Source organism: Lipomyces doorenjongii (genome assembly GCF_038497915.1).
Source record: "Lipomyces doorenjongii strain NRRL Y-27504 unplaced genomic scaffold V1508scaffold_62, whole genome shotgun sequence".
NCBI lineage: Eukaryota > Fungi > Ascomycota > Lipomycetes > Lipomycetales > Lipomycetaceae > Lipomyces > Lipomyces doorenjongii.
The window spans coordinates 16,428-36,386 of NW_027118129.1; the positions used below are offsets into that span (position 1 = coordinate 16,428).

Sequence of the window (19,959 nt, forward strand, 5' to 3'; positions counted from 1 at the left end):
TATTCTAAGAGTATGTAGATGATAATATTAAAACACGCCTAACAGAATTCAATCGCGCGAACAGAGTTAGCAACTGGCGCATAAACCTCCGAACGTTTAGTGCACGCGCTTATCAAACACATGAGCGTAATATCCCTGTTCCACATCCAAACGCTATTCCCGGGGCCGCAGTTGGCTGTCCTCTATATAAGTGCATCTCCGGATAAGTTCACCGAATCCGACATATCGCACAAGCACATTTTATTGGTGAATAACTGTTACAATCATGCGTGTGCCAACTTCAGTCTATCCCCAGACAACGCCTGCTTCGGTGGAAGTGAACAACTTAGTCAACCCCGCCGCTCGTATCCCGGTCTTCAGTCAGCAGGACCAGGCTTCTGCTCGCGACTTCTTTGCGAGCAATGTGAACGTCACCCCTCCTCCAGCCTCCGACCACTTTGTTCACAGCGAGCGCGTGACGCGATCGGTGCCGAAGACGAAGGTAGTGGACCCGTACACGCAGGCCTTCATCGACTTCATATACGAAAACCCGACGACTTACCACGCCGCCGAGTACTTCGCGGAGGAACTTACAAAGGCTGGATTCACGTACATATCCGAGCGTGTGTCATGGAAGAACAAGCTTACCAAAGGTGGCAAGTATTTCACTACCCGGAACGGGTCGTCGCTCGTAGCGTTTGTCATCGGCGCGAACTACACCGGGGGCAATGGCGCGGGAATGATTGCGTGCCATATCGATGCTTTGACGGCCAAGGTTAAGCCCATCTCAAAGAAACCGGTTGTTGAAGGATATACTCAGCTGGGAGCTGCTCCATATGCTGGCGCCATGTCAATGTAAGTAGAACGCTTTAGAACCCTGTGGGAATTAACTATTGCTAACTTCTGAAGGACTTGGTGGGATCGTGACCTCGGCCTCGGTGGCCGTGTCGTCGTCAAGGATGAAAATAGTGGGATTATTCAGACGAAGCTCATTCATTTACCATACCCCGTAGCCCGTATCCCGACTCTGGCTCCCCATTTCGGTGCTGCTGCTAATGGACCTTTCAATCCCGAGACTAATACTACACCAATTATCGCGCTTGAGCCGAGTGATCCGGCAGAGAACGAATTGCGGCCAGACGAAGTTGGTGCACCGCTCGCTGGACGACACAATATCCGTCTGTTGAGAGTCATCGCCAAGGAATTAGGAGTCCCAGGTAAATTGAAAATTGATATACTACCTGTGACTCGCGAGACTGACGCTACTTAGTGAAATCATTATTGAACTTTGACCTTGAGCTGTTTGATACACAGAAGGGTACTGTCGGTGGCCTTGAGCAGGATTTCTTATTCTGCCCCCGTATTGATGACAAAATCTGCGCTTTCGCGGCCGTCAACGGTTTACTCAATTCCTGTGAGGAGTATGCCGTTACCGGCAGCAGCATCAACGTCGTCGCTCTATTCGACGACGAAGAGATTGGCAGCTTGCTGCGACAGGGTGCTCGTGGTGGTCTTCTTGAGGGAAGTTTGACCCGTGTCGTAGACGCTCTAGGCAACGGAGCCACGATGCAGCAAACCTACGCGAACTCGTTCCTGGTGTCTGCGGATGTTATCCACGCCGTGAATCCCAACTTTATGAACGCGTACATGCAGTACCATATGCCTCGATTGAACGTCGGCGTCACTGTTTCATGCGATCCAAACGGCCACATGACTACGGATGCGGAATCCTTAGCCTTCCTCGAGGAAGTCGCCCGACGGACTAACAACACCCTCCAGTATTTTCAGATTAGAAACGACTCGCGATCGGGCGGTACCGTTGGCCCCATGCTCTCATCCTCTATGGGCTGCAGGTCAATTGATATGGGTATCCCCCAATTGGCCATGCACTCTATCCGCGCGTGCACGGGTAGCAGGGATGTCGCGCTTGGTGTCAGACTATTCCAGGGCTTTTATGAGGAGTGGGATGACGTTGACTATTATGTTCGCTCCGGTGAGAAGATGTAGAGTTGCTTCTTGTGCAGTTTTGGGTAATTGTCACTTAGTATTTAGTTTTAGACTGTTTTGCTATTGAGCATCGCTTGTGGATGTGCAGTACGCGCGTGGCGGGTATGGTCATCGTGAGGGCGGGCAGGTTCGGAGTAGTGCTAAATATATTTTGAGATATATTGTTTTGCAAATGTAGAATTTTACTGTATATCTAAATTAGTAGAAATGAGTATTCGACAATATATTTCTCCTGCAGTTTGCCTGCTCTAGCTGAAAACTTACTGGAGTTCGGCAGACAAGAAGTATAGTGTTATAAACACCGAAAACGTATAACAAAGGGGATCTTAACCATAATTTCTCTTAGCCAAAGAAGTGCGGGATTGTGAAGCCATGCGACTCCGCGGTTGCCTCACAGTGTTGATCGGACCTTGGATATATCAAAATCTGATTCAGGTGCCATCCATTTGGGTTCCGCTCTAATTTTAGTGATCCCTGTTGGTGCTTTAACAAATAATACCGCATACTCTTAGTTCACACTGTAGAAGATTAAGCGACGCAATTGGCATTTCTTCTCTACAGACGTCCTAACTCCCTGCAAGTTTCCAGGACTCAAATATCAATGACGAAAAGGAGCAATTGCAAATTGTTTGAGCTAGATTCATGTTATCACACAACCAGGCCCCTGGGGGTGCGGCGTTACGCCGCACGCACGCGAGGCTGTCGGGATTTTTGGATTTTTTTTATTCGAGCTCTATTTAATTTCTCGAATGCCTTTTCGCAAGTATGATACGCTCATTCGAGTGATGCAAAAAAGCGCTTCGTACAAAAGTTATCGGACTTACGCTGCGCCACTTATGGTACATTGCAATGCATTTTGGTGTTGCCTTCGCATTTATACGGCTACAGAATATATCATATATATACTATATAACTTTAGACGTAGTAGGTTTTCTATTATAAGTTTTGATAAACATCAGTTCGCCTCTCAGCTTTTGTGCTGCTAAATGGTATGATAAAAGGGACAAATTAGCTGATTGTGCGGAAATAATAGACCGTGATTTCCATGGGTTTCGTTCCGCTGCACGTCTGGTAACCCACTCTTTGATCCTTGAAGCAATTGCATTCAAAAAACAGAAGTCACAAGTGGAATCCACACGTTAGCAATTGGGATCTACCATCACGCAATAAATAAATCAATGAATAGGACACTCTCGCTATTAGGCGTGTTTGCAGTTTTGCTAAGCGTTCTGCATGTGGCCGTGGCACATAATGTCCGGCTGGGCGCTGCTGGACGCGAATGCTTCTTTGAGGACCTACGACAGAGTGATCAGATGACAGTCACCTACCAGGTTAGCGACCAAGAAGGACAAGGCAGCAGTGGAAATTTGGGGATCGATTTTTGGGTATGTCAATTTTAATGGGACGAAGTCGGTTGTGAATGTGGTTTTGGGTTGTGCCTAGATAATTGACGCCATTAGGTCAACGACCCACGAAATGCCGTCCTGAAAGCCGAGAAAGATGTTTCTCACGGAGAGTTCACATTTACTGCTCAGCTCTCTGGTCGCTATATCTACTGCTTCTCGAACGAAGCCTCCGGCTTCGTGTCGCGTGAGGTCGGATTCAACGTCCACGGTGTCGTCTATATCGACGCGTCAGAAACCCAAGCCGATCCGCTAGAGAAGGAGATCAAGAGTCTGTCAACCATCGTTGATCAGGTCAAGGACGAGCTTCAGTACTTGCTGCTCAGAGAGCGTATGCATCGTAATACGGCTGAGTCCACGAATTCGCGCGTCAAGTGGTGGAGTTTGTTCCAGTTAGGTGTCGTTGCTGGCACTGGCATTTTCCAGGTCTACTATTTGAAGAGGTTCTTTGAAGTAAAGTCTGTTGTTTAGATATATTATTATAGTGTATGATTTCGGAAATCGGCTAATATGATGGTGCTCTGGTTTGTAAATATAAGAGGTGACTTTTATTCATGGGCTTACTACTGCTTTTGTTGCGGCCCTGTCCTTCCGATTATTCAGTGCTCACATTATTTTATATTCAAATATTCTACAAAGGAAGCAAAAAAGCGTTTATCTCATCTACTTCTACCATGTTTATCTATATCATGATCTAAACAAGGTCTTCGTCCAATCTAACGGCTGGGTTGCTTTCGACAAAGTCAAGATTAACCTTGTGCCCAACCAAGTCTCTAATGTTCGTCAGCTTATACTTAATCATGGTTGGACGCTCCAGACTGAGACCGAAGCCATGCACTCGTAGACCTTTCGGTAGGCCCATGGACTCCAACATCTCAGGTCGGAACATGCCAGAGTTACCAATCTCAATCCACTTGTTTAATCCAGCGTGCCAAGCAAAGATCTCCATGGACGGCTCTGTATAAGGGTTATATGCTGGCTTGAAGCGAAGTTTGTTAACACCCATTCGCTTGAAGAAACGGTCCATGAAACCAATCAAGTCGCCGAGAGTAAGGTCGTAGTCGGCAATGACACCCTCAATCTGGTGAAATTCGGCAAGATGTGTGGCGTCGACAGCCTCATTTCGAAAGACACGGTCAATTGAGAAGAAGCGGGCTGGTTTGGGGTCTTGTGCGAGCTTGTGAAGGACACGTGAGGAGACAGCAGTGGTGTGGGTACGAAGGACTAATCTAAGTGATTCTTTCGCACTCCACGGGTATCTGTAGCCAATAGATCCGAACGCACCCTCCTCATGAACCTTGTGAATGTTCTCCCAATACACCTTATCTTCTGGTTCGTCAGCCTCAATCGGGTCTTTGATGTAGAATGTGTCTTGCAGATCACGCGCGGGATGCTGTTGCGGCACGAAAAGAGTATCGAAATTCCAGAATCCGGACTCAACGTACTGATTTGTCGGCATCTCCGTAAAACCCATTGCGAAGAAAATCTGTCGGAACTCTTCACGGACTTTGTTCAATGGATGCAAAGCTCCGGACAAAGTGGGCGCGCCCTCAGCATCAAAGTTGTAGGGCTTGAACGTGGCAGTCTTCCACGATCCACTGTGACATACATTAGACAAAATTCTGTGAAACATCCCTGCGAAGGGCGTATGTACCTCTGGATCATCTCCGGAGTAAGATCCGTTTCAAGCTTCTTGATTTCCAGAGCAAACTCTAATCCCTTGTCGACTGTGTATGACAGTTTCTTTCTGCGCACGCGGTTAGACATAATCCAAAGTCCTTTAGCAAATTTGTCCTTACATCTTATAAATGAGCTTCCGTTTCCGTAGCTCTACAAGTTCTCTAGCATCAGCAAGAGTGCCAGTCTCATTGATAATCTTGAGGTCATTCGCGGTAGCGTCAACTGGCTTCTCGGAAACCTGCAACCAATTAATGACCATCCGAATTAATAAAGAAGACCATTCTTACATTTGATACAAGTTTATCGCCGTCCTTCTTGACCCATCCGTTCTTGAAGGCCCGTAATTGCCCGAGCTTGCCAGCCGCACCTAAAACTTTCTACGAGACTTGATCAGCGCTGCGTTCTCCTATTGACTCACTTTCGTATACATACCGGAACATCTGCCAACTTAAGCCCGTCTAAACTCTTGGTGACTTCATCAAGCAATCGGTATTCATGACTGCCCTTCTCGATAATCTCCTCGGCTTCAGGAGTGAGCGTCCAGAATTCTTGCTCAATTGGTTTGAAGACGACCATTGCACGGGATGCTAACGAGCTCAGTGCACCTAATCAACCATTAGCCCAAAGTATTACATATTTCAGGAACTTCACTGGAGGTCTAACCCTGAATAGTGTTGGTCTCCACATCTGGGAAACTGACGGCAGTATCGGCTATCGGACCCTTGTCCAAAATCTGCAAGATAGTATGCGGAAGGTCCGACATTGCAATTGAACGTAAGATCTAGAACAATTGCAACCGACCGTATATAGTATTCTTGTATCTAATGGGAGACCCCAGTGTGCTGTCGTCGTGTAAGGTGTGGAGTGAGCAGACGCCTTCAATATTTTCGATGAGTCGTAACAGTTGTGGCGGGACTACCTAAAATATTTTCGATGACACTGAACGGCGCATGCCGACGCCGCTGTCATCTATAAATTCTTGCTCGCGTCAATACTGGTGTCCCACGCAAAAATCCAATTACACGCAACACCGGCGATAGATCCGGCGATAGATTCTTGTATATAGAATGGCACCAATATCTCCCGAAAAACTACGTGAACTGCAGTCGCAGCCGTCCTGCGTGCGAAATATCTGTATTCTGGCACATGTGGATCATGGGAAGACGTCCCTCTCAGATTGTCTATTGGCATCGAATGGCATTATTTCGCAGAAGATGGCGGGTAAGGTCCGGTATCTTGACTCGCGAGAAGATGAACAAATCCGTGGTATTACAATGGAGGTAAATAAATATTGTTATACTTCGGAACCGGTGACCTTGACGCTAACATGAATATAGTCCAGCGCGATCTCGCTTTACTTCAAGGTTCTCCAACATAACCATGATGGTTTGTAATGCTGAACGTTTTATCTTCTTAAATCTGATTCTGATATGAATAGGTACGAATGAAGTGGCGGAGCACTTGATCAATCTGATAGATTCGCCTGGCCATATTGATTTCTCCTCAGAAGTCTCTACCGCATCTCGACTCTGCGATGGCGCTCTGGTCCTTGTCGACGCTGTCGAAGGTGTCTGCTCGCAGACTGTCACAGTCCTACGGCAAGCATATTTGGAACATATCAAACCTGTCCTTGTTATCAACAAAATAGACCGTCTCATTACCGAGTTGAAGTTAACGCCTTACGAGGCCTACATGCATATGTCGAAGTTGCTAGAGAAAGTTAACGCTGTTACGGGTTCATTCTTTGCAAGTGAACGTATGGAAGAAGAGGTTACAGAAGATTATATTGAAATGGACGATGAGCATCTCTACTTCGCACCTGAGGCCAATAACGTGATTTTTGCCAGTGCAATCGACGGTTGGGGATTCACGGTTCAGCAGTTTGCAGTAATCTATGAGAAGAAGCTAGGTATGAATCGCGCGGCTTTACAAAAGGTACTGTGGGGAGACTATTATTTTGATCCGAAGACAAAAAAGGTTTTGACTAGTAAAACTCTGAAAGGACGTAATCTGAAGCATATTTTTGTTCAGTTTGTGTTGGAAAATATTTGGGCTGTATATGAATGCACAGTTGTCAACCGTGACTCTGAAAAGATGGATAAGGTTGTCAAAGCGCTTAATGTCAAAGTTCTTCCTCGAGATTTACGGTCGAAGGATACTCGCGCTCTTCTTACAACTGTGTTCAACCAATGGCTACCATTGCCCACCTCAGTTCTTGTGACTGTCATCAATCAGATACCGCCACCAACTACAGCTCAACGTGACAGAATTCCAACTATTTTGGAGTCAACTCCGGGCTCTGATCGCATTTCTCCAGAATTAAAGGAGGCAATGCTTAACTGCGATGCTAAGGGACCGGTTTCGGCATTCGTGTCAAAAATGGTGGCGATCCCGGAGGAAGAGCTACCGAAAAATAAGCGAACGACTACGCCCACAACTACTGATGGTAATGACATTCGAGAACGCGTGCGCAAGGCGCGCGAAGCGGCTAATAAGGCTCAAGCAGATGCTATGGACCGAGAAAGTAGTGCAACTCCAGACAATACTGCAGTGCAATCAAGTGCCTCACTCAGTGCTATGCTAAGGGAACTTAATTTAGCTTCTGAGGAGACTGAGGAGTCACCCAAGAAGGAAGCGATGATTGGTTTTGCTAGACTATATAGCGGAACGCTTACCGTTGGTCAAGAGTTATATGTACTTGGGCCAAAGTATAATCCGATGGTCCCGGATAAATATGTTGCGAAATGTACTATTACCGATCTCTACCTTCTGATGGGCCGAGAGTTACTAGCACTTGATACTGTGCCATGTGGAAATGTTGTGGGCATCGGCGGTCTCGACGGAGCCATTTTAAAGAACGGTACGCTTGTCTCAACGACTGGAGGAGTTAATTTGGCCGGTGTGAATCTATCTTCCGCACCCATTGTTCGTGTTGCACTGGAACCGGAACATCCCAGTGAGCTTCCGCAATTGGAGCGAGGTCTGCGTCTACTGAATCAAGCAGATCCATGTGTCCAAATTATTGTTCAGGAGACAGGTGAACATGTCATCCTGACGGCAGGAGAATTGCATTTGGAACGTTGTTTGAAAGATTTACGGGAGCGGTTCGCTCGAATAGAGATTCAGAGTTCGAAACCCATTGTTCCATACCGGGAATCCATAGTGCGTGCACCGGAAATGAGTCCACCAAAGAACTCTGAATTACCCCGTGGAACCGTGATTGTGAACGTCGCAGCCTCGCAAGCTTCAATTAGGTTATCGGTGAGACCTTTACCAGCAACTGTAACAGAATTTCTTACCACGTACCGCAGCTCTATCCATATTCTTCGGAAGCGAAATGTTAATAGCACGGATGCTGGCGAGGACGACGATGAGAATAATGAAGCTTCGGGACTTCTGTTGGAAAGTAGAGAACAGATGGATGAGGAGACGCCAGCAACCAGCAATGGTGGCTCTCCTGATGGAGACTCTGCAATGGTGTTTAATAAAGATGAAGACGAAACACTCACCTCTGATAAGCTCCTTTCTCTCGACGAATTCCGTGAGAAGCTGGCTGAGACCTTTGCTGCAGCCGAATATCCTAAGGACGTCTGGAACGATGTCGTCGATAAGCAAGTAGTATTGCAATTTTGTGTTTCCCAGCTGCTAACATATTACAGAATCTGTGTATTCGGCCCACAGCATGTCGGAGCCAATGTTTTGATCGACGGGACTCAGAATGGGTTCTCGAAGCATTTGTGAGTACTCACTTTACACTTTTACTGCGATTTGACTAAGTAGCTAGGTTGTCGAAATTTGATGATTCGGCTCGCAGTCCATTTCAAGATAGCATTGCTACAGCATTCCAGTTAGCTATCGCTGCTGGTCCGTTGTGTGCTGAGCCAATGCAGGGAGTCGCTGTGCTGATTGAAAATATTAAGATTACAGATACGACTGCGAGAGGAATCATGGAAGGAGTAGATAACGCCGTCGAGAATAGTCACCAACAAGTAGATGAGGGACATTTTGCTGCTAACTTAGTTTCACGTCACTCCGGCCAGATTATTACGTCTACTCGTGACGCAATTCGGCAAGGATTTCTCGACTGGTCTCCTCGTATACTCCTTGCTATGTATAGCGTCGAGATTCAGGCACCCACAGATGTTTTAGGTCGAGTGTACTCCGTTATCGCTCAACGTCGTGGCCGTATTGCATCCGAGGAAATGAAAGAAGGTACTCCTTTTTTCAGCATCCATGCTGTTCTCCCAGTCGTGGAGTCGTTTGGTTTAGCAGAGGATATTCGAAAGCGATCTTCTGGCGCAGCGAGTCCTCAGCTAATTTTCGCTGGATTTGAAATGCTGGACGAAGATCCATTCTGGGTACCTACCACTGAAGAAGAGCTCGAAGATCTCGGTGAGATTGCCGACAAGGAGAATATCGCGAAGAAGTATATGGATGCAGTGCGACGACGCAAGGGTCTGTTTGTGGAGGAGAAGTTAGTTAAGAATGCGGAGAAGCAACGGACGTTGAAGAAGTAGATCCGCGTTTCCAATGTTTACACTTTGCATTTTGATGGATACAGGCGTGTGGCGCTGACGAAATTGATGTGATGTATAATAGTTTGCATATATGATGATAATAATACTTTTGTGTTGTACCGTCAGCATGATAATTGCTACAGTCGCCATCGCCATCGGCATTTCAACTAAGAGTGAGCATCTAAAGCAGCGGTACGCAATTTGTAGGACAGCGCAGCCACACTACGGTTGACACAATCATACCTGATAGGGCCATATTGTGAATAATGTCAGCATACGGAGATAGAATGCCTATGCCATCATCTCAGCGTGACGATTGGAATTCGCTCTTGTCCAGTAATAGGTAAAAACATTAATCAGACAAATACCCTCGCATATTTTTTTAACGGACCTAGCGGGTCCGATCATAGGACGGACGTTTTCAACCAGCGTTTCCTTGGTACTGGGGTCTATATGAATTCGTTTATGCAATATCTACATACAATGCACAAGAGGGCCTATGACAGGCTAAGGTTCTCTATTTACACATATTTATGGTGCGTTGAGACTTGTCTTCATGCCATCTGGCATGCAAAGTGGCATGGGATTTCGGTGTTTTGTTCGAATGCTCAAAATGTCGAATCTGCTAATGTTAATACAACCGGAAAATGATTATCGTCCAAAGGCGGCTCTCCCCAACACTTGGCCTGAGAAATTCGTGCCGTTGCGTCACATTATGTAGATAATCAATTGTTATCAGCAGTTGTCAAAAAAGTTACGAGTCGGGTGCCCTCATTATGTTCATTGCCTCATCGTCTATCTTTATCATGACTCTGAATCCTAATCGAAATGTTGATGTGGTCAGCCGTTGTGTCAGACAGTGCCATTCATTCGTTAAGTCACACGTAATATATTTAATCAAAAAATACGATATGGAAAGAACACTGCAATCGCCAACAATGACAATCAATTATGTTGGTTTTCAGTACTTACTGTAAGATTTTCAGTTTTTTTACGCGACCTCGGTTGGAGATAATTACGATTCAAAGTCTTCAACGACGGCAACTCAACTTCAAAGCTGTCTGCTTGGTTGCGGAAGTCCCTTCACAGCTGATACGCAAAAAATTTGTCTCGATTATTGGATTCCAATTCAGATAGTTCGTTGGAGTGCAGTCGCCATGAGTCAGCACGCCTTAAGTCGAAATTCTATATTACATGCAGTCTGTTGCTCGGTGCTTTAGAAGGCGGATTGATTGCAAATGTGTGCCTGTACCTCTCGTGCTTCTACACATCTATAAAGCTTCGTGTGCGTCTTGCGTATTTTGGGCGGCATTGACGTTGAAAAATATTTGTGCTGCTTTCATGGCCTTTGGTATTGGGTAGTTGCCCAACCTTGAATGTGGTGTGCTGAGGATGATGGTTTTGCCGATTTTGTACAGTGCGGGCCGGCATTTTAGTCCTCGCGTGTGACAGTTGCAATTTCTGTGCTTGTGGACTGCATTAACATCTTGCCAAGTATTAATCTCGGTCATCGTGCTGGGGAGCCACATGCTACGTGCACGAGCATGCACAAGATTCCAGGCACGAGGTACCTATCACCTGCTGTCCCGTCTCCCCTCGTAAACCGGGACCTAAGATTCTCCATCCCTTTGTCCCACAGACTGGGTTGTGTCGGTCAGAATACGCAGATGAGGTTGAGAATATTTCTGTTGACGAGATGAGCATCCATGCACAAGACGACAGAAATTTGCTAGGAGAAGACGAGATGGTGCTTGAAAGAAGAATACTATTGAAATCAAAATAGAATAGATAACTAAAATGTGTAATCTATAGAGTTCACGCTACATGAAGACAGAAATTTCCCAGGCGAAGACACTCACCATCGTTGCTAATTTCAAAGAATTAGCACACTATCAGCTTGAACTACAAATTCATGTTGGACAATGATATAGCTCTAGGAGAAAGGATAACCATCAGATGAATAATCTCCCCAAACTATCTCTACACTGTCACATTAAGATATTTTGCCATGAGTGTAAACGCGCGAAGCACCGTAAGGTACCCACCAATATGATTTTGCACCTCCACTTACTTTAAACTGATAGAGTATCTCTTCATTGTAGACATTCTGAGTTGCGATCAAGTCTTGGGAATTCACTTACTTGAAACGGTGTATCCAAGACAGATTTGATCTCTTTGCGAGCCTCTTATGATTTTGCTGCACAATACTAGTGGTTATGGTCGGCAACGTAGAGATAATCGTAGTAGCTGCGACGGTTGAGCTTGAAACAGTGCCACTCACGGTGGCATTCCCAAAATTCATTCCTACCGTGTATAACATAGGTAAGCCATTCAAACCTCGATCGCGATCAACAACTGTCATATTCCGAGTAGCCATTTGAACCAAACCCGCGTTTATTGGGTTGAATGTTCGCATGAGATATCGCATACTGATAAAGTTTGGCACGTAGATAACAGTCCCATTTGACAATGTATGCGTATCATATGTAACATCTACTGCGGAAGCACATGTAGCGTATAATATGACAGCTATACAACGGTATACGCATTGCAAGACACGCATTGCGTTCTTGTACTGCTTTGGTATATATAACAGGTGCTGATGGGCCATGCAGCGGAAGGTGGGTTGGTGGTCTGTTATATATATACCGTCAAGCGCACTTTACCCTGCTTTACCCTGCGTGTTGCTGCATGCGATTTGCGCCATGGTTAGGGAGGGACGGGTAGAGGTGACCCGGGTAAGTCTGTGGTCGCCTTCTCGTCCAAGCTCTGCGCCCGTTCTTCAAGGACAAGGTAGCTCATATGCCTGGCATCTGCAGAGTCAATTGCAGAGGCTAGCTAAGCCCTGACGAATGATGAGGGTTTTTCTCGGTGCGGGGTTCAAGCTCAGCATCGTCTTCATCAGTGTCCGTGAATCAATTCATCGCTGTCTTCATTACTATCGCTCTGCTCTACTGGATGTTCGTCCTCGATTCCATGCGGATATTGCTTGTTCAGCTTTGGACATGAACGTCGACTGTGCCCAACTCTGTGACAGAATCCACATTGTCTGACATCCTCTATTCATGATCTCAAACCTGGTTTGCTCTCGCTCTAGTGAGCGTAAAACTGAGCGAGATACATCAACTGTTCAGCGGTCTATAAATAAGGTGCATTATCTCATACGTCCACTAGCGCAAATTATGTCCGAGTTGGCTAACTAAATGTTTTCTTTAAGTGTGCAAAATATTTTACTTGCAACGGTGAAGTTATATAATTTTTTCAAAAGCCAATCTATGAGCGATAACAACTTACGACCACAAAGGCCATGACCAAAATCCAACGTCACCGAAAAGGTACAAGGTTTATCGAAGCGCACAAACGAGAGATGGTGCGGTTACAACAGCTGGGACAGGAGGATTCTGGGTACGTGCCATGACGATCGCAGCTATAAAGTGTCTTCCCGTGATGTGGATGTGTCCTCACCGTAGTAATCATTCATTTTGGATGCTTTGACGAAACACGTTAAACGAAATTAGCATCGTCGTAGAGCCTTGTGCTTGATAGGCCAAACACATTGCCTTAGCTCTGGCGGCAGTGATTTCAATAATGGCTAACAAGCCAAAATGCTTCCACTCCAGCCTTATATTTTAAGTATCTGACCTTTACAGGATTACTACGGAAGTACAGATCAACCCTTACCCGATGATGCACTCCTACTAAATGACGTCACGACAAGAAATGCTTAGGCTGCGGCTGATGCCCTGCTTCTTGCTCCCATATTGAGTCCTGTTTGAGAATGCATTAATTTCTGAGGGTCTATGGTTGCATTATTGTGATACATACTCGGTGAACCAAACTGGAAGCAAGTATTCTCTAAACAACTGTTAAAATAACAACCCTATCCTCAACTTTTAGAAGGTAAATAGTGTTCGTTATGCACGGCCTATGCACGGCCTATAAATTCGCAGCTCGGCAACGGCTACGTTACTGAATGTGATCGGTTTATGTCTAATACTCGTAGCTAGCGAAGGTGAATGCAGTTCATGTTGGTTGCGGAGACTTCGTGAAGGACACGTGGGATAAGACGACATCTGCAGAACTTACAAATCAGAGAAAGGTTGCAACTCGCACAATGGCTTCCCCCCGTCTGAGCACACTACAGCTAACAGCGATCGACCAGAAGAGCAGTTATAGTAACTATGCCGAGAGCAAGAAACTACAATCATATATAAGCGAGATTGTGGCAAGCGTATCGGCAGAAACGTCACGATATCGGCACATCCGCAGAATAACTATGTAACATTTTCAGGATCGGTCATTACGCCTGGATATCTATACACAATTATGTTGCGCCGATGTAATCAAACAATAACTCATATATCGTACATGTCTTCCATTCGCATCAAGATTCCATCGTGTTGGCCTTCATTGAGTGCCTCCGAACAAGTCTCTCCGCACCGCACAACCTTTCCACTGCAGCTCGGAAGCTGGGCTTGCTAAGTAATACAGCAGCCATCTGCGGATAATTATCTTGATGAGTACCAGTTTGGATTCTTTATGTCATTAGCACTGACCACCGGACAATCAAAGTACACGTTAGCATCTGAGACAGGGCTAATGCAGCTCGATTCTGCCTGCGGCAGAAGCTTTTCCAGCTGCACGTGGCAACCCCGGCCCGGCAACGACCAATGGGTAGTGCTGATGCAGATTCTGGCGTATGACTTGTATAATCGGACCGCCAAAATTATTATCCTCTCTTAATTCCTCTTAGATCAGAGTGCCTTTACTCGACCGTCCAGGACAAGAGCAGTCCAGTGCATGTAAGGATCGACTGAGGCTTCGATTGTGCTTTGTCATGACTGCCATCGCCGAGGCCTCTGAGTCGAGCCGCCTACAGGGAGTTGTCATGCTCTCAAAGGAGGCATTGCGGCAAGATAACGTTTTGTTAACTTATCATTTGCGATCATAGTACAACAAATGTCGTGCTCAAAAAAATTTCGTGTTCAGGGTATCAAAGCTACCAGACATAACTTATTATCGTCGCCGATACTCAGCGTTGTAAACGATATGCGATACGCGGTAACAGCTTTATTGCATATCGCATAGCTTTTTATCGATTATCGCGCGATATAGCAACGTATCGCAATAAACGATAGGCATAATGAAAAAATCTATATTTACAAACAGTAGCTGTCTCTGTATCGCTCTGACCATCTTCCGTCGTTTCCTCACGGATAATTCGAAGCCCCGACGTTATGTCACTCATTAGCCTGCTCTTCGACAAACCAAGCCTCGCCCGATCCCAAGATATCCTTCGCCGAGCGCCGGAGAACACTCGCTCGGGCTGGATGACATTGCTGGTATCGATAAAATATCGATAGCCATCTGCTGACACTTCAAACGACAATATTTCTTGAAATTCTTGGTGTAAGCCTGTTGTATAGCTGTTCCATTGTGAATGGCGGAAGAATTGACGGCTGTCACTAACAATAAATCACTGTGATACATAATTCCAAATGATACATATTTGACCACGCTTACAAAAAATGTCGTACTTGTACGTCATTTCCGCTCTTCTGCATCCAGAGCATCTATTGGACGTAATCTCTTTATCAGATGGTCTTAAACGTTGGTTCACATACGACAATAACTCGGACAATTGCAATCCCTAAGAGGTTAAATCAGGTGTGGACGTGAATAACAACGTGTTAGGACGATAGGACGATTGAAGGAGCCGGCAGCAATCTGTCCGGTACAGAGCATCAAAAGTGCTCTACAGTGCTTGACTCATTCGCCACCAAGCTGCCATTCTGAACATCAAACCGTTTTCCTTGTGAACATCGCCTACCAAGATAGTTATGTCGATTCATTCTTCTGGTAGTCATGATCGATGATAGGCGTCATACTAAAGTCAAGTGTTCCCATTCATATGGGAGACTCCGCGTTATTTGCAATGACTTAGGCGTCTGCAGGAGGACTCGACGTACTTTGGTAACCGGGATAATCAGTCAATAGCTGTTCGGGACGCACTCTAAATTTATTGCTAATCACTAATCTCTATAAATTCAGTCCAATTAGACAGGAACAAAAGCAATGGTGGAATAAGCCATTCCATTAAGTAATACAGAATAACTTCTACTAGCACAATTCACACCAACCCTAATTCTTCTTTAGAAACAGTCATTGTACCGCTGGATCGCTGTGCTGTGGACCGCACTCTCGACGATTCGAAGACCCCTGCCTCCACGACGATGAGCAATTCATTGAGCTGGCCATTGTCATATTTTAATCCAGCATCGGGAGTTTTGGTCGAGCGCTCACTTTCGTCATTTACAGAGCTATATTTGGACTCCCCGACAGGAAGAATGCGACTGGCTAAGTGCTTCTTGTCAAACTGAATGAGTATGTCACGTATGGACTCCGTGATGCAAATTTGCAAGCCGACTGCTGAGCTACTATGTAGCTGTTGGAGTCGTACGTATAATAACTCTTGAATCAATAGCAGAGTATTCGACACGAGGATATCTATTACTGGTTATTAAATTTCACAACAGCTTTGCTTAGCCTTTCGTCAAGGACTTTGCATCAGCATAAAGGGCGCGTGCATTTCCTCAAGAAATTGGAAAGACTTGTACGACAGGTATATGTCAAGCCTTCGCTCTGGCTCGTTGGCAGTGAGGAAATTCAATGCGCGCTGATAAGAAGCCTGTTCGTCATCATTAGAAGCCATTTCCAGCGATATGGATATCTGACGTCTAAGAGCAGCAGCCGCACCTGTCTGTATCTGTCCTTTGTACTCTCTGGCGGAATGTTCAGCGCACTTAACAGATATAGCTGGAGGACTCTAGACACGTGCTATGGCGATCGCTGCTCTAAGAGGAGATCTAGGGCGAGACCCGGTCACGTCCTCACTGTAATAAATACTCTCACACTAGGAGTAACTGGGTTTGGAAGCAGAGTCGTAATTGAATCTTTGTTGCTTGTTGTACGTAAAGCAAAGAATTTTGGTTCGGGCGGAGAGCAAGCGGTTGGGATTGACTCTAACAATGGCTGATGCCGAAATATAAACAGATCGGATGCATCCTATCGCGCTACTGGACAACTTCTTACTGTCTGAGAATAAATGATATATGACTTATGCTTGATCTATGAGCTTATTCGCCCAGTAATCAGTTGTACAAATGCTTCAAGTGGAGCCGCGAAAATATGAACTATCTATCAGTGTGGTCTGCTATGCTATGAACAGCCCTTACCCGATGTTGCGGCGTGCGGCGCCAGGAGGATCCTTCTTTGCCCATACTCTGTGCTCAACCTGTGCCTATGAGAATAACTGACATATTGGGTCGATCAGTGTGATTGTCGGCAGCGGCATACTTTCTTCATCGAGCAATATTTAAAAGCATTTTATTCTGACTATGGTTGTTGTAATCGTCGTTATATTAAAATCCGGGGTTTGGTGACCGTCCAATACAAACATCATATCAGCCGCAATCACTCAGCACGCAATTGCCGACACAGCTACAGCAAAACCACTCCTTGCACTTTACAGAAAGTCACATATACTTGTCAGTCTCCTTTTCCAAAATCGCCCATAACTTCTTGCCTGTATCATACCGCTCGAGACCAATCTTAACGTCCTTGTTAAGTATACCAATTCTACCCCAAGGGGTGATATATGTGAATCCTTTATTTGCAGCTGGCTCTGGTGCAAATCCGGCATATAACTCTGTCAGGCCACCGAGTCGGGGCGGATATAGGAACATGCGTCCCATAACTTGGCGTACAATAAATCCATAGTGTCGTTGTAAGTTACTCTTCAAGTTTCCTGGATTGAGGGACAAGCTCACAATTCCCTTATCGGATACCAGGTTAGCATACTCGTGCGCACACAACACGTCTCCTACTTTAGATTGACCATATGTAGTAAACGAGCGAGGCTTTTTGTTGGTGTGTTCATAGTTGATATCTTCGAAATGAATACCATAAGGCGCTGGGCCAAAGTGATGAGCGGACGATGAAACCCAGATAGTCCGGACAGAGCCTTTTGGCGCCGACAGCGCCGTCTTAAGCTGCAGTGGTGATAGAAATCGATTTAGAAGGAAGTGCGCAACCACGTTGGTACCCCACTGCAATTCATATCCCTAAGCACAAGTCAGAAACGGGCGGAACACAGAAGTCACCGATTGACGTATACATACTTGAGCGGTCTTACTACCTGCAGGAGGTGTCATAACGCCTGCATTATACCATGCAATATCCAGTCGATTGACTTTAGCGAGCAATTCCTGGGCAGCAGGCTTGATAGTTGTAAGGTCGCTAAGGTCAAGCTTCAAAAACTCCAATGACCCCTTCGGAAAATCTTTGAGACCTCTTGCTGGGTTTGCCTTGATATTTGTCACTGCATCGTTGTAAGCTTGCTCTGATCTGCCAGCGACAATGACGCGGCCTCCGCGATGATAGAGAATTCTACATAGCTCCAGGCCAACACCGGAGCTTCCACCGGTAACCAGAAAGATCTGAGCAGGTATTAGTAGGCATTTGAAGCAGTATACGAAGAAATAGCGTACTTTGCCAGCAACATCCGGCACGTCCTTCTCAGTGAATGACGCCGATGGTGGAAACATCTCCGAAAGCATACTGAACATCGATTTCACTTTATCCATGCCGGCAAAACAAATGCTCACTGAATCGAGTTCACGTAGACAGAGTACTTGGAATGAGCAAGCTGGCTTCGAAGAACCGTCTTGTCGGCGACTTGGGCCAATTATATAGTGCGCGCGGAGGATGTGTGATAGGGATCTGCCACGCCAATATGTACACTTGACCACGTTATTGAAGCACGTGAGATAATTTGATCTCTGCGGGTTGAGAGCCCTGCTCTGCTCCCACTGACACAGTCGTCAGCTAATGTTGACACGACGCCCATAACCTCTGTGGGTGTATATAGTAGTAGCCGTACAATCTTCTGCTGAACGGGGATTGTCAGCGAACGGCTGTGAGTGACGGGTAACTAGTATCGAGATATTGACTGCACACATAATTGTTTAACGTGAATGACGCACATAGAATGTTTCAGTAGATTTTGTAATTGAAGTACCACGTGTAGTCGTGGACATATATACAGATATTTTGAAGTATATCATTGGAGAACAAAACAAAAAGATATACAGGGAACATTCAAGCTACTGAAGAATTTTGTCATTGATTACGACGATTCTACCAAAGGCAATTTATTCAAACATTCGTATCAAACAGGGTGTCTCTATAAGGCAACTTCGGTACGTAGACGTAAGGTACGGCTTGAACCTTGTCAGCCGTGTGTGGTTGCTGACTCGTTACGGTTACTGCCGGCAAGAAGTATTTCGTCACCTAGTGATGAAGTCAAATTCAACCCCTCTATCCATATAAAAATGATTATGCTTCAGCTGAGCCGCTTTCTACTGGCGGCCCGACTCTTCGGCAGTCACCAGTAAGATATTGAGTGTTACTCTTCGAATTCTTAACAGCGAAATAAGCAATTCTGGTCCACCATACAAATCAAGTCTGGATTCGTAGTCACGGACCATCACACCTACGTAGGTGGCGCCCCCGTTAGTAAACCCATGTACTGTGGGACGGAAATTGGCTTTTTGCGCGGTGAACGAGATTTGACATCCATCGGTGAGCGAATGTAATGTAACTGCAACATTCGCGCAGTTTGCTAGGAAGTAAGGAATGAAAATCGACCCTTTGTCTCAGTACACGCGGTGAAGTTAGCAGCAGTACAATGCCCTGCCTTAGCCAACTCCGGCAAAACACCTGCATAAATTCGTCAAATCCACCTCCATCCTCAGGTGCATCATGGCCAACTTCATCTACAGCCAGCTTTTTCAGCGACTGTCCGTCCCCACGGCCTCGTACGCCGGGAAGACCATCATCGGCACCGGTGCCAATGTCGGCCCCGGCAAACGGCGCGGCACCAAAAGCACAAGTAGAAAACTCTGTAGCTCTTTTGCTTTAGAATATATTTTCGTATGATAAAACAAAACAAATGAGGGCCACATATGTCAGATTAACAACAAAGTAAAGCAAAGCAATAACCAAAACAATTAAAAAAGACAACAGAAGCAAAACCAAAGCAAGGGCAACATACAAAAGAGTAGCACGCGCCGAAGAACGAAAGCAAAAACCGAAGAACAAACAACCAAACGACGGAGTCCTATCTAACGTCGCCAGCGGTTCCTGACATGAGACTTAGAACTTCGAATTATCATAGGAATTATTTAACAATGTTAAGACTCTCATAGTTTCCACATCGTCCGATGCCTCAAGTAGTGGTAGAGGAGGGAGAGGAAGAGGAAAAGCAAAGGCAAGATAATCTTCTTTATTATCTCGATATTGATGAACAAAGA

General features: G+C 45.7%; 7 protein-coding genes across 7 annotated transcripts; 3 read left to right on the plus strand and 4 right to left on the minus strand.

The window, feature by feature from the left end:
- Positions 1-160: 160 nt before the first annotated feature.
- Positions 161-2,270, plus strand: V1508DRAFT_423849 (peptidase M18). Its single transcript, XM_066941227.1, has 3 exons — positions 161-834; positions 889-1,196; positions 1,250-2,270. The coding sequence occupies exons 1-3, from the start codon at positions 266-268 to the stop codon at positions 1,984-1,986; spliced, it is 1,614 nt and encodes a 537-aa protein (XP_066793689.1). The 5' UTR covers positions 161-265; the 3' UTR covers positions 1,987-2,270.
- An 826-nt stretch (positions 2,271-3,096) lies between these two features.
- On the plus strand, positions 3,097-4,045 carry V1508DRAFT_457550 (emp24/gp25L/p24 family/GOLD-domain-containing protein). Its single transcript, XM_066942687.1, has 2 exons — positions 3,097-3,371; positions 3,447-4,045. Exons 1-2 carry the CDS (start codon positions 3,165-3,167, stop codon positions 3,858-3,860), a joined length of 621 nt encoding a protein of 206 aa, XP_066793690.1. The 5' UTR covers positions 3,097-3,164; the 3' UTR covers positions 3,861-4,045.
- On the minus strand, positions 3,931-5,983 carry V1508DRAFT_423855 (tRNA synthetases class II core domain (F)-domain-containing protein). Its single transcript, XM_066941228.1, has 6 exons — positions 5,733-5,983; positions 5,502-5,674; positions 5,357-5,446; positions 5,189-5,307; positions 5,044-5,136; positions 3,931-4,987 (listed from the first exon to the last, which is right to left on the minus strand). The coding sequence occupies exons 1-6, from the start codon at positions 5,830-5,832 to the stop codon at positions 4,084-4,086; spliced, it is 1,479 nt and encodes a 492-aa protein (XP_066793691.1). The 5' UTR covers positions 5,833-5,983; the 3' UTR covers positions 3,931-4,083.
- Positions 5,984-6,064: 81 nt separating this feature from the next.
- On the plus strand, positions 6,065-9,768 carry V1508DRAFT_423856 (P-loop containing nucleoside triphosphate hydrolase protein). Its single transcript, XM_066941229.1, has 5 exons — positions 6,065-6,349; positions 6,407-6,455; positions 6,508-8,680; positions 8,729-8,806; positions 8,854-9,768. Exons 1-5 carry the CDS (start codon positions 6,137-6,139, stop codon positions 9,584-9,586), a joined length of 3,246 nt encoding a protein of 1,081 aa, XP_066793692.1. The 5' UTR covers positions 6,065-6,136; the 3' UTR covers positions 9,587-9,768.
- Positions 9,769-11,419: 1,651 nt separating this feature from the next.
- Positions 11,420-12,351, minus strand: V1508DRAFT_251157 (uncharacterized protein). Its single transcript, XM_066936389.1, has one exon. It carries the CDS (start codon positions 12,195-12,197, stop codon positions 11,724-11,726), a length of 474 nt encoding a protein of 157 aa, XP_066793693.1. The 5' UTR covers positions 12,198-12,351; the 3' UTR covers positions 11,420-11,723.
- A 3,365-nt stretch (positions 12,352-15,716) lies between these two features.
- V1508DRAFT_434580 (uncharacterized protein) lies at positions 15,717-16,298 on the minus strand (the record flags this gene model as incomplete). Its single annotated transcript, XM_066942030.1, has 2 exons — positions 15,717-16,093; positions 16,148-16,298. The coding sequence occupies 2 exons, from the start codon at positions 16,296-16,298 to the stop codon at positions 15,717-15,719; spliced, it is 528 nt and encodes a 175-aa protein (XP_066793694.1).
- Positions 16,299-17,121: 823 nt separating this feature from the next.
- V1508DRAFT_359414 (uncharacterized protein) lies at positions 17,122-18,231 on the minus strand (the record flags this gene model as incomplete). Its single annotated transcript, XM_066937105.1, has 3 exons — positions 17,122-17,709; positions 17,767-18,084; positions 18,136-18,231. 3 exons carry the CDS (start codon positions 18,229-18,231, stop codon positions 17,122-17,124), a joined length of 1,002 nt encoding a protein of 333 aa, XP_066793695.1.
- Positions 18,232-19,959: the final 1,728 nt, after the last annotated feature.

Coding starts and splice junctions, on each gene's coding strand:
- V1508DRAFT_457550 (XM_066942687.1), top strand. CDS start 3,165: ATGAATAGGACACTCTCGCTATTAGGCGTGTTTGCAGTTTTGCTAAGC. Junction 3,372..3,446: donor ATTTGGGGATCGATTTTTGG/GTATGTCAATTT, acceptor TGACGCCATTAG/GTCAACGACCCACGAAATGC.
- V1508DRAFT_251157 (XM_066936389.1), bottom strand. CDS start 12,197: ATGGCCCATCAGCACCTGTTATATATACCAAAGCAGTACAAGAACGCA.
- V1508DRAFT_423849 (XM_066941227.1), top strand. CDS start 266: ATGCGTGTGCCAACTTCAGTCTATCCCCAGACAACGCCTGCTTCGGTG. Junction 835..888: donor TATGCTGGCGCCATGTCAAT/GTAAGTAGAACG, acceptor TAACTTCTGAAG/GACTTGGTGGGATCGTGACC. Junction 1,197..1,249: donor CAAGGAATTAGGAGTCCCAG/GTAAATTGAAAA, acceptor GACGCTACTTAG/TGAAATCATTATTGAACTTT.
- V1508DRAFT_423856 (XM_066941229.1), top strand. CDS start 6,137: ATGGCACCAATATCTCCCGAAAAACTACGTGAACTGCAGTCGCAGCCG. Junction 6,456..6,507: donor TCTCCAACATAACCATGATG/GTTTGTAATGCT, acceptor TGATATGAATAG/GTACGAATGAAGTGGCGGAG. Junction 8,807..8,853: donor AATGGGTTCTCGAAGCATTT/GTGAGTACTCAC, acceptor CTAAGTAGCTAG/GTTGTCGAAATTTGATGATT.
- V1508DRAFT_423855 (XM_066941228.1), bottom strand. CDS start 5,832: ATGTCGGACCTTCCGCATACTATCTTGCAGATTTTGGACAAGGGTCCG. Junction 5,447..5,501: donor TTAAGTTGGCAGATGTTCCG/GTATGTATACGA, acceptor CAAGTCTCGTAG/AAAGTTTTAGGTGCGGCTGG. Junction 5,137..5,188: donor CGGAAGCTCATTTATAAGAT/GTAAGGACAAAT, acceptor CCGCGTGCGCAG/AAAGAAACTGTCATACACAG.